General features: G+C 55.5%; 1 protein-coding gene across 1 annotated transcript in view; it reads right to left on the bottom strand.

The window, feature by feature from the left end:
• ATP6V0D1 (ATPase H+ transporting V0 subunit d1) overlaps positions 1–12621 on the bottom strand; it is a 36864-nt gene that overhangs the window by 3390 nt on the left and 20853 nt on the right. Inside the window, exons 2-4 of the mRNA XM_063111116.1 lie at positions 10458–10629; positions 2632–2810; positions 1175–1254 (exon numbers count right to left, since the gene is read on the bottom strand). Of these exons, the coding sequence (XP_062967186.1) occupies positions 1175–1254; positions 2632–2810; positions 10458–10629 (431 nt within the window). The remainder of the gene's footprint in view (positions 1–1174; positions 1255–2631; positions 2811–10457; positions 10630–12621) is intronic.

The raw sequence follows: 12621 nt of genomic DNA, 5'->3' as shown, positions 1-12621 counted from the left end.
TCTGAGAATACTCTGCTCTACTGGAAACCTACGTTGGCTGATCCTTCCCACAGGATAAAGTTCAAACTTCTGACCTAGCATTCAAAGCCCTGGGTGACTTGATCTGCACCTGCCTCTTCTTCCAGACCTCTCTCCTACTGTCTATCTGGAACTGCACTTCCACAGCAAACCACTTGCCACTTGGCCCATGCTCCGCACTTTCCTTCTGCACATGCCATTCCCCTGCCTGCAACACTGCAACCTCCAGGCAGACCCTTCACCTGCCACCAGACCCTCATTATGCTCTGGCCCAGGCCCCTGCAGGGAGACCGGAGGGTCTGGGCTCAGGCTACAGCCAAACGTCAGCCAACCAGCTCCAGCCAGGGCAGGAGAGGCCACTCACTATAAAGAGCTGACAGACAGGTACTCTTGGGGTAAGGTCAGCAAGTCCCTTGGCTCATACCCCCCTTAAAGACTAGTCACTGCTGATCCAATGTTCCTGCTAGAGCCCATCAGGGGTCCTGGTACATAGCTCAGTACCTCACCACAGCCAGAGCCTAGTCTGTCCCAAATGTCCCTAATTAGTCCCTGGCTCTCATCTCTTTGGGCCAGAGCAGTGCTAACCCAGGAATCCCAAGCCCACCCTCAATCCCCAGGGGTCGCCCAGTCTGTGCCACAGCCAGGTGGGAAGTGGAAAGTGGGTAGGGGATAAGGATAATAAGAAGTGGCACTGGCTCTGGACTCGGGAACCTAAAAGGGACATGAGGACCTGGCTGTGCCTGGCTGGGTACCTCCCCCCACCATAACTGAGCATACTGCTGCCTTTGCTCAAGTACCTGTCCTTGCTAGCAACAGACTGGGTGGGGTGGGCCCAGGGGCTATGGCTTGGATGGTGGCCTGTGACCCTCCTGGAAGCTGGGGGAGTGGCCATCAAGGAGCCAGCTCTAACAGGCTAAGTGGTGGAGTGCCAGGCACTCCTGCTGATCTTATCTGAGTCCACTCCAGGTGCTACAGGACGGAGAATCTGTTCCATGCAGACTTGCACCCATCTCAGGCATCGGAGAGTAAGTGGATAAGCCCCCAGGACAGGAGCCCGGTGCAGCTGCATCTTGTCACAGCACCTCACATAAATCACTGTCCCACCCCACCCCATGGCCCTGCCTTCCAATAGGCCACCACTCATGCAGGGAACTACCTTGTAGAGTGTGTTGCGGATGATCTCGATGTTCATCTCATCGAGGTCCTGCTCTGAGATGCAGTCCTGGAAAAAAGCCGCTGGGGAGGAAAAACATGAATATGAGGGTGTGCAAACGGCCTGGGTGAGAACCCTGCTCATGTTCAGCTGCCCTGCAGGCCACAAGGCCCATCAGGCTGGGTATGGGGGTCCCCAACCTAGCCTGGGCTATTGCCTTGGAAGTGGCAGAAACAATACTCTGGCCATGCACACTGACTTGAGCTTCTCCTGCCTCCTTGCTCCTAAAATTGATTTATAAAGGAGGCAGCCAGCCATAATATGATCTAATCACCGCTGGGGCAGACCCAAGCTCAGACCATGCCAAACACAGACTTGCATAAGAGGCCGTGACATCCTCCCTTCTCAAGGGGCAGCTGTGGAATCAGGGCCTGATGCCTGCTTCCCTGCATCCCCCTGGATGGCCTGGTGAACGAAGTTGGAAAATCAGCTTCCTTCTCTTAGGACGAGGAATGAGTTCAACAGCTGCATAGATGTGGACCAGTGACCCAGGGGGCTACTGTGGGGCTGGAAGGAGAGGCCAGAGCAGGACAGAGCACCCTCATCCCCCAGGAGGGCCTGCAGACTAACTGGCCTGTCTCTTCTTTAAAAATAGAGAAACTGAAGAGGCCACAAACATCCCAGAATTAGCTCAGAGTTACTGGGAGAGTCTATGGCAGACAAGGTCAGCAGGTAGGGCTTAGGCCTCTCAGCTCAGAATCTAGTGCAGCTTAGAACCTTGTGGTTCAACCCTGGTGGCTTCCTGTAGGTGGTGCCCTGGGGCCCAGGACTCTGGCTATAAGGTCACTAGCTGGTTATGGCCTTAGTGCCTTCTCCTCAGCCTCCTAGGCAATCAGGAGCCAGCACTGGCTAGGTAGAACCCTGCAGGAATCTCCTGATTCCCCTCCTTTCCTTGGCCTCTGACATGGACCCTGCATCCTGTTGGACACTGTCTAACCTGGCTGTTGGGACCTGCTTGGTGGAAGCAAGTGAAGCTATTTGCTTCCCTCCTCTGTCTCATGGGCAGCCAGTCACTCTGGTCCTGCTTAGGGTCCAGCTTGGAGCCACACTCTGTCAGAACTCCCAGAACTCCAAAGGACCCAGGGCTCTCTCACTCTTCTCCACGAGCTCAGCCCTCCTCTGCATTCTGAGACATCAGACTGTTTTACAAAGTTAGATGGTCTAAGTCAGACCCTGGTGGTAGGCTGCAATGCCCAGCAAAAGCAACAGAAAAGGAGCAGAAGGGGGCTGGCAAGGAGGAAAGAATGGGATGGGAAAGTTGAGGGGAAGATAAAGGTAAGCAGCAGCAGGCAAGTCTCACTTTCTGGCTTAGGGTCACTCCCCAGGGGTCCAAAAACCCCACACTGAGGTGCTGACACTGATACTACTGCCCATCTCCTGCTTCCACTCCAGCGGCTCACCCAGGGGCGTGTCCACCAGAATGGCATTGTAAAGCTCAGCAGGTGTCTGTGCAATGTTCACGGCCTCCATCTGCTCGAAGCTGCCTAGTGGGTGGCACTTGGGCACAAGCTCGGCGATGGAGCGCTGGTGCAGCGTGCCTGTGATGAGCAGGATCACGTTGTCGATCATGTAGCTGTAACTACAGGAGGCAGACAACAGCAGAGCAGCCCATCAGGATGGGGGGCTTGGAAGTCCTGGCATGGCACCCCACCCTTGCCCCCACCCTGCATGGGCTATTAGCCCGTTACCAATGTGTACTGACTCATGGGTGCTATAAGTACCACTGGCTCATTTCCCTGCCCAAGTTCCTCTCAAGTTCCTGACGCTTCCCTGCCACCCCTCCTCCAGCACCAGGAGCACACGACAAACATGGGCCTTCCCTTGAGGGGCAAAGGAAATTCACGCCCCATGAGGGATTGAGACATGAGTAACTATCCCACAGTGCTAACAGTGTTGTAACCGGACATGGGAACAGTGGGCACATAGAGGTGAGGCATGTAGCCTGGCCCAGGGGTGTTGGTGGCCAGGATCCTGAGAGATGAAAGGACTGGGAGATGAAAGAATGTTCTGGGAAGAGGGAACAGTGTGTGCAAAGGCCTGGAGGCATTCAATGTATGATGGACGCATTCGAGGAACAGGGCCGGTCAGGATTGGCAGAGTAGAGAAAGGGTTCAGCAACCAGTAGGGCAGTGCTGCCTGTGGGCCAGGCTGAGGGTTCTAACTTTATTTCAAACACTCAGCATCCCTGAGGATGTAAGCACAGAGTATCACAGTCCAGTAAGGGTCACTCTAGCTCCTGGGTGGGTACAGAGGAGGAGAAGGAGAAGGGGAAGATGGCGAGGAGAGGAAAGGTTGAGGAATGCGGTAGGGAGAAGCTTCTCCAGGGAGGGCCAGAGAGGAACCAGCAGGACGACCCCTCTGGAGTGAAGACACAGGTCAGACAGACCTGCACTGCCCCACTCCAAAGACAGAGAACCACCTTCCTCCTTTAGGGCCTGAGGCCAGGGCCAGGCATCATCCTAGGATGGCCTGGATGAGATCCAGAAATTTAGACAGGTGGTCGAGCTCAGGTCAATCCCAGGCTGAGGCTCTCCTAGGCTCTGCCGTGCAGAGGTCAGCTCTGGAGAGTGCATGGGCAGCAGAGGGGGCTGTGGAGCTGGGGAGAGGTAGGGCTGCCCAGTTCAGACTTGGTAAGGGACAAGTCTCTTCCTCCAACCTGTAGGACATTGCCACAAAGGGGCTGGGACAGAGAGTTCCATGTGGTCACCTACGTGGGGATGGAATGAAGGGGGGGAGAGTGCCCCAGACCACAGTCAGGCTGCAGTAGCCACAACTGAACTACAGCCCGTCACCAGCGATGAACTCAAGGCACAGGGAGTTGAATGAGGCCTAGAGGGAATCCTCCAAGGCCAGGGTGGGGCCCCATGGAAGGATGACAGCTGGGGTGGAGGCTGCTGTTCTGAGTTGGGCACTGAGCACAGGTCCTGTCCTAGCTTCTGGGTGGGCCAAAGCTAGGTCCCTGCCCTGTAACAGGACCTTGAGAATCCAGTACTGAGGCTGTCCTGGGAAAACCCAGTAGAAGGTGTCCCCCAATACCAAGAGAAGAAAGGCAGGGAGGTGGCATCCCAGGCTTCAGCTCCTAGGGCTGACCACTGAGGGTGCTCCCACAGGGCCTTCCAGGAAGACGGCAGAAGGAAGAAGCTCCAGCTCTGTCCTGGCCTGACCCCTACTCTCCCCTGTTTGCTGCATACTCCCCCAGCTTACACCCGCCTGGCGCCATTATGACCTCTGCTCTCCTGGCCTGGGGCCAGGCAGCTGCCCTCTCTCTGCCCCCAATCTGGCTGGGTCAGCTACAGAATGTGCACTGACAAGAGACAGGCCCCCTTTCCCAAACTGAGGGCCTCAGGCAGGACCCATTTGCAGCTGCAAGCTGAGAGGCCCAAATGGCTAGCCTCCTGCCCCCAACCCCACAGAGCTGGCAGAGTGCAGAGAGCCTGCCGGAGCTCTGTGCCTTGGTCTCTGGCCCCAGCCTGCATCTTTTCTATCCTGGTCAGCACATGCCTCCTGCCCCTGATGCCTGTGGCATCTCATGTACTCCCGGACCCAGGCTACATGCACTGCCCACAACACTTCACCTGTGCCCCATCCAGCCATCATGTTTCCTGAGATGGCCCCAAAGACCCTGCCCATGGCCTAAGGATGCTCTTTTATGCTCTCACAGCCCTTCAGACAGGGAGAAGAACAACCACCTCTGAGACCCACATTATCCAAGTGTCCCACAACCATCAGCATCACCAACCCCACTGTCAGAGCAGATAAGGCTCAGAGAGGGCCAGTACCAGGCCCTGTCACACCATAAGGCAGAGGAGCTCAGTGTCCCCATGGCCAGTATCCACCACACCCACATCCAGGGCCTCCATGCCCCTGCTTTTCTCCCCTACCCAGTGAGAATCAGAAGCCTCTTTCCTGGCAGGCGGGAGGTAGGACAGGCCTGGCTGGCCCACCTGTTTGTTTCTCCCCCAAGGCCAAGACCTTCAGCATGCAGGGAAGTCCTCCTTCTCTTTGACTGGTTTCAGCAGTTGCCTCCCTGCACCCAGAAAGCCACTCCACCAGTCCTCCCCTCATTTGGCCTTGATAGGAGGGAATGAGGCTCCAGCTGGTCAGCGTCTCCCTCCAGGGGAAGACAGCTGGGGAGTGGATAGCCGGCTGGCTGCCAGGTCAAAGAGGCCCTGTGGGGTGGGGGTGGGACAGTCTGTATTCCTTTGCCCAGAGGCCCTCCCTTGCCTGTGCCTTCAAAACTCAGCTTGAACCCACAGAAGTCTTGGACTAGAGTTTAGGAAACTACTTCCTCCAAGAAGCGTTCAGAGTCCCTAGCCAACCCTGCCCCTCTGGTACAACCTGCTGAAGCAGCCTGACTTTTCAGCCCTGGGGGTGGTCTGGCACTGGTGAGGAGGCCATGATGACTAGGTACCCCTGCCAGCCTGTCCACCCACAGCCCCCAGCAGGGACTCGCACGAGCTGCTGGTGACAGTACCTGTACTCAGTTACATCTGGATCCTGCAGAGCTCTGTCCAGGGTGGACAGAAATATTAGCCATGGCCTCAGCACACCACCTGTCAAGCCTGAGTTTCCCCTCTGCAATCAGATGAGTGAGGTGTGGACCACAGCAGAGCTAGTAAGTCCCTGACCTTCTCATTAAAATCCTGCCCCTCCCAGAGGCCCATCTGGGCACTCCCACCTGATCTGAGCCTTCTGGCCCTTGAGAAGCACCTGTGTGCTCCCCCTCAGTCCCAGGAGAACAGTGTCAGTGCTGGCTCTCCTTCAAGGAAGGAGGCAGCTCTGGCCCAGGACCCAGAAACCCAGCCTGCAGAGATCTGCTGTCAACTCAGAAACAGTGGCTGTAGACAAAGAACACTGGAGAGTCAGGTAGGGAGGCCCAGGGAAAGCTGATGCCTCTCTGTGACCAAGCAGGGCCTAAAATTGGAGCAATATGTTCTGGGGAGAATGGCAAATGTGCTGACACGCTGGGCATTGGAGGCCACTGTCCTGGGACCAAACCTCTTTCCAACTGCCCACTCTAAGGTGGTGGCACTGAGGCTCCTGACATAAGAGAAATATGGGACCTCAGCTCCCCCAGATGGTATGAGTTACCTATACCCAGGCTCTGCCAGTGGGCACCAGGGCTGCAGGCAGGTGCTACAAACTGGAGAAGGCCCCCTCCAGGGAGGCTCACTCATCCAAGGACAAGGGCCTTTAGGGCCCACCTGGGATTCCCTAGCGACAGGCTCACTCCTCCCATAAGCAACTTTCCCAGCTTCTCTTCTGGAGCTGACTGTCCTATGAAAAAAACATTATGGAATGGCCCTGATCAAGGTCCCCTTCAAGGCCAAAAAACCCTAAAAGAGTCTCTATCGCAAGTGACACAGCAAGTTAATGGCTGAGTCTAGCAAAAGCTCTTGGTACAGTGACATATTACATGTTAGCACCACAAAATTGAGCTGGATCCTCTCAAGACCACATGATGACAATCTACTTCAGGGGGACCTATCTCACTCAGGCTGCCTGCCCCACAACAGGCAGCTGCCTCAGCTCTGACCACCTGCTCTCTTGAGTGGCTCATCTATCTCCACCTGATCCTGGAGTCCTCCCAATGCTGTGAAGCCACCTGTGAGCCATGGTGCTATTTGGTGAAGGCCACAGGCCTCTCCAGGCACTGTCTATCCCACCATTGGGACCATCCCATGAGGTCCATGCATCTCCTTCCTGGCACTGGGCCTAGCCGAGAGCAGGTACTGGTCGTATGTGTTGGCTCAAGGCTGGCCAGGATCTACGAAAGCACTAGACATCGTCTCTCACACCTTCACTGACAGGGAATTCTTCACTTCTTCAAGAAGCCTGTTCCAGCCATCCTGGGGCAGCTGCTAAGGCAGCAAAGAGGCTCTCTGAGGGATGAAGCTAAGGTGACCTCTATAGTGATCCAAACCTCTCTCCCCAGCTGGGACAGCTTTGTCTGTGAGCAGTGATGGTGACATTCCCCTAAATCTTCACACCCAGGACCGGGACTCTAGCTGAGGCTTTCACCACCAGGAGGACCACACTCTCATCTCTGGATGCACTGCTCTGGACATTTCTAGGGCAGCTTCCTCCTTCCCAGAGTGGGCACACACTTGCTACTCAGGACACGTACAGTTCCCTCAGCTTAGAACCCCCCTCACCCAATTCTTCCCTTAAACACCTTCCCCCTCAGCCAAGCAGCCACCTCCTCGGGGAAGCCAGTTGTGAGCCTCCAGGGAGCTCCCTGGCACAGGCCCCTATGGAAGGCTCTGGCCTGTTCTGCAACACTCCTCACACCTGGGATGACCTGTTAGGGCAAAGTAGAGGAAGAAGAGCAGCCAGAGAGGTAGGAGTTAAATGAGAAAGATATCATGAGAGGAAGGAGACTGCTGGGGCTGGGGACCTGGATGTTACAGAGTGGCCAGGCCTGGAGACCTTGGCCACATGAAGGTCAGGGGTGATATTAGCCAGGGCCTTGTGGTGGAGTGATGGGACTGCTGGAAGCTGAGTGGAGGCTTAAGGTATGAGGGCGAGGTAAGAGAACTGAGAGTGAATGTGAATGTTTAGGACCAACGAGATGGGTTTTTAACGGTGTGAGAGATCTGAACTTGTTTAGGTGCTAATGGAAGAATCCGGAAGGGAAGGTGGCTGCACAGACAGAAGCAAAAAGGAGTGGCCACTCAGGGTCCAGTGAGGAGGGTGAGGGGACTCAAAACATTGGTAGAAGGATTTAAGATAAAAGGAGGTTGCTTCCGCCACTGGCAAGGGGTTCAGGGGTCAGGATGCAGATACAGTGCTGGGAGGTGCATTGGCTTCTATCATCTTTGTGGAGGAGGAGGATGTGGGCCATCTGCCCAGACAGAGACTGGGGGCGAGAGCAGTGGTGTTTAAGATGGGAAGGTGGTCTTCCCACTCGGTGGGGGGGCTATAGGGCAGTGAGTAGGGACAGCAAGCTGCTGCTGGGCAGGGACAAGCTAAGGTTAGCTGAGCGTGAGCATGCATGTCTGGCAGCAGGGGTGACCTCCCCACTTCCCATCCCAGCAGCCAGATTCCCCAGCTTTGCTGCCGGCAGTGGAGTGGGGGGGAGGGCAGCTCCAGGCTGGAGGCTGCTGGGATTCCTCCAGGGCTGGTGAGCTGCCAGGCGGGCGGGACAAGGAGTTGGGCAGCCAAGAGAGCTGCAGATGTTGGCAAAAGAGTGTTCGAATGATGGACCAGGGAACCTCAGCTGGGGAGGGAGAGAAATGAAGACAGAAGAGGCAGCAGGGGAGGAAGCAAGGCCCAGTGTCCTACTGAGTCCAGAACCTGTGTCCCACAAGGAACTGAGAGAGAGTTGGAGGGTCTGGAGGCTGTGGGCAGAGAGAAGTTGCCTGATTCAGTGATTTCAGCAGTGGAGCAGTTCCAGGTGGTGACACGGCCTTGGGCAGCCATTGGTGGGGGTGGCTGAAGTGGAGAGCAGAGAAGCAGAGGAGTGGAGGAGCAGGTCACTGCAGATGACGAGATCATGGAAAAAGCAGCCATAGGCTCAGATGGGCTGACACGTGGCTGCTGAGCTTGTCCTGAGCGAGGGCAGGAGTGAGTGGACAAGACTAGAAGCCACAATCACCCATGAATGGAAGGGGTGGGGAAGTGGTGTATTCAGACAGCCTGCCACGAGATAGCACTTGGCTGCTTCAAGCACACTTGGTGCTTGCAGCCAACCACCAGCAAAGAGCTGGCGGCTGTGCGGCCTCAGTCATGCTCAGAATCCTCTTCGGTTCCATGGCCTGGCAAGCTGAGACCAATACAGGCCAGGGACTAGAAGCATAGGCAGGTGGGCAAGTGGCAGTGGGATGGATGACATCCACCCTCTCACCACTGGTATGGGGTCAGGTCTCCTCTGGCTAGCCGAGCTGGCAAGGACAGAACATTCACCAGGAAGTTGAAAGAGCCTTGTGCAAACAAGTTGCAGGTGAAGATCGGGCTCTGGCAATAAATGTATTGCTTCCTGGAATGTCCTCAGCTCTGGTGTTGGGGCAGGGAATGCAGAGACCCAGGCCAGGTGTTGAATGACAGATGGGGTGCTGCAGTATGGCTCCTGATGTGGCAGCATATGACACACTCTGTCTCTGGCCTCCTGCCCCAGTAGATCCATGTTGGTACACCTTGATGAGTCCCAGGGCAGTATAAATATGGGCCTGGCTAGGACAGCAGGGAAGCCCCCAAGGAAGGAGGTCTGTGGCCAGGAGACCTACTTCCCAGCTTAGGAAGGTTCCCTGAGCCCTTCAGATGTCCCAGCCTGTGTCTCCTGCCATAAGATGGAGCCCTCTGGCTACAGCCCTCACTTGAGTTGTGCAAGTGGCTGCTACCTGCTGGGGCTGGGAGTCAGGTCAGGCAACTAACCTTGTCCCTGCTGGGACAAGTGGGCTGGGTATGCCAGGTCCCAAGGAGGACAGTACAGCACCATAATCAGGAATAGCAAAAGCTAGACAATACCCAGAAGAGTGTGAGGAGTATTTCTGCACAACGCACACTCACACCCCGCCAATGCAGAGCACACTCAGGAAACCAGCCACTGATCATGCCTCTGCTCACCACCTGTGTGGGCCAACCACCTGTGCTGGGGCCATTTCTTTGTCCATCAGGCCTTTGTTCATGGTTCCTGGGAAAGTGGGAAAGGCAGCCAGGCATTAAGCCTCCCTTCCACCCCCAGTATCCCTGAGACCCAGGGCCATGGTCAGAGCAAATGGAGAATAGGCCTCAGCTCAGACATGGCCAGAGGGTCTAAATGGCCCAGCCAAAAAACAGGGCTCTTCAGAGCTCTGTCCATCCTCTGACTCTGGCATGGCGGTGGGATCTGGTGAATGTTCATTGTAAGTGCTATAGAGTGAGTGAGAAAAGGACTCCCATCTTCCCTGGTCTCCCCATCCCAATCTCTGTAACACTAGGGGTACAGGGAAAGGGGCTTCATCCAGCATTTGCTACATGGGACACTCTTGCCTGCCCACCATAATCCCAGCCAGCAGTTTCTGGTGACCCCACCTTATGGGTGGTGTCCTGAAAGTGTAGGGTTGTTGAATGACAACAGGAGGACTCTGAAGGTAGTGCTCAATGACAGCTGGCTGACAGAGTTGTCATCAGCTCTGACGGCTGACAGAGGCACAAAGGCAGCTGACTTAAGCCATGCTGGGGCCAGCACCTATAGGAGTAGCTATTCTGCCCAGTGAAAGGGGAAGGCGCTACAGGTTACACTCACGTAATGAAGTCCAGGAAGCTGGCAAGTGGCTCATATGCGTGGTTCCTCATGTGGCGGAATTCCACCACCATCTTCTCCTTGAGCCGGTCATCGATGACTGACACTGTCAGAGGTGATGCCTCATTGGCTAGGAAGTTGCCATAGTCAGTGCTCTGAAGGTGCAGCTTTAAGTCTGAAACCAAGGTTGGGGGGCAGTGAGGGCTGGTCTTGCTGAGCCTCCTTAAGGGTGCTAAGTCCCCATCCCTATCCCACCCCTGGGCCCCAACCTCTCCCCTGAAATGCCTGACTTCCATCTCCCTGTGGACTCAGGGCCTACTACAGGGAAGCCAGGCTAAGGCCCTGTAGTTGCCCCAAATCCATTGGCCACAAGCCAGCACACTGGGCCCTAGAGTCCAAGAACAAGAATAATTATGCCCTAGATGACAAGAAGCCTGGGAAACCCAACCCAAGGTGCCATTCACAACCCACAGCCTCTGAGGCCCTTCTGCATGCTAAGCTTTAGGATGCCCTAACCTAGAGCACAATAAGACGTGGACCCTGCCTTCCAGGGCCTCAGGGTTGGAGGGGAAAGTCAACATACCCCAAGCAGGGCCAAGCCCGTGGCGCACTCGGTAGAGTGCGGCGCTGGGAGCGCCGCGACGCTCCCGCCGCGGGTTCGGATCCTATATAGGAATGACCGGTGCACTCACTGGCTGAGTGCCTGTCACGAAAAACCAACAACAACAACAACAACAACAAAAAAAAAAAAAAAAAAAAAAACATACCCCAAGCAGACACAAGGCATGTGAAATAAAGGACATGCCAAAAGCTGTGGGAATGGAGAGGAGAGAGCACCAAAATAGGACTGGGAGGATGAGAAGCCCGTGCTAGGCTTAGCCACAGCAAAGGGCAGGGACAAGAAGGCAAGAAGGAAACAGCCAGCAGGATGGTATGGGTGGAAAGCGGCCCAGAGGGGGATGAGTGGCGTGAGGGGATTTGGCTGGGAAGAAACACTGGGCTTCCCTTCCGAGTGGGCAGAGGCAGGCACACCAATCCTCAGGGCTCTCCTTAGCCTTTAGGGACAGGGTGAGGGAAAAGGGAGGAAAGAGAGAGAGCAGAAGGACCCTGGGGAGGCAGGACACAGGAGACCTGGTGGGATCATAGCAACAACCCAACAGTCTCTCAGTTTTTGCCCCTGCTCCCTATGCCCCAGTTTCTTCTCCAAACAGCAGCCATAATCTTTTCTTTTCTTTTCTTTTCTTTTCTTTTTTGGTGGCTGGCCGGTAAAGGGATCTGAACCCATGACCTTGGTGTTACCAGCACCAAGCTCTCCCAAGTGAGCTAACTGGCCAGCCCCAAGAGTCACCTTTTTAAACACAAGGCAGACCACGTACTCACCTGCCAAACCCTCTCGTGCTCCTGTTTCACACAAAGTGAGAGGCCCTTCCAGGGACCCTAAGCGGTCAGATGCCCCATCATCCCTGCCTTACTTCTCTGACTTCCTTCCTGCCCCGATGCTCACAAGCCCTGGCCATGGCCTCACCTCAGGGCCCTGCCCTGTTCACTTGCCTGGAAAGTGGTGGCTGTCTCCATCTCCTCATTCAGATCTCTCCTCACACTACCCTCTTCAGAGGCCTCTCCTGCAGCCCCATCTCTGTCCCTACACTTGTGTCATCTTTCTTTGTAGCATTTATCCCACCCGACACAGGAAACATTTAGCTTCATGAGGACAGAGACTTCATCTGGATCACTGTGGCATCCTACAGTCCAGAACAGAGGATGCTCTGGTGTGTGCTCATGCTCAGTAAATAACTACAGAATGAATGAAAGACAGGAGAAGGCTGGTAAAGACAGCAAGATTTCCTGCCAGATTTTGATATGGGGGACACTACGGTAGTGATGGCAGTACCAAGGACAAGAGCTGAGAAGGGATCTGGGTGTGGGTGTGTGTGTGTGTCCACTAGCAGAGTCTGGCTTCTGCTGTCTGGGAACTGCATGCTTCTCCGTCTCCTGGAGAGGCTGCCAGGGAATGACAGAAGGGATTACACTGTGACCACTTCCACACGCCCTCTGGACCAAAGCCTCCCTGGGTATCCTTGAGGCTCAGAGGGCCATGTTGTCCTGGGCTGCTTAGAGAGGAAGAGACATGGGGCATGCAACCTCTCTACAGGCTTAGAGGACCCCT

The sequence above is a fragment of the Cynocephalus volans genome, chromosome 10, assembly GCF_027409185.1.
Source record: "Cynocephalus volans isolate mCynVol1 chromosome 10, mCynVol1.pri, whole genome shotgun sequence".
NCBI classification, from domain to species: Eukaryota; Metazoa; Chordata; class Mammalia; order Dermoptera; family Cynocephalidae; genus Cynocephalus; species Cynocephalus volans.
The sequence above is the reverse complement of the archived record's forward strand: the minus strand, read 5'-3'. Positions and strand labels throughout refer to the sequence as shown.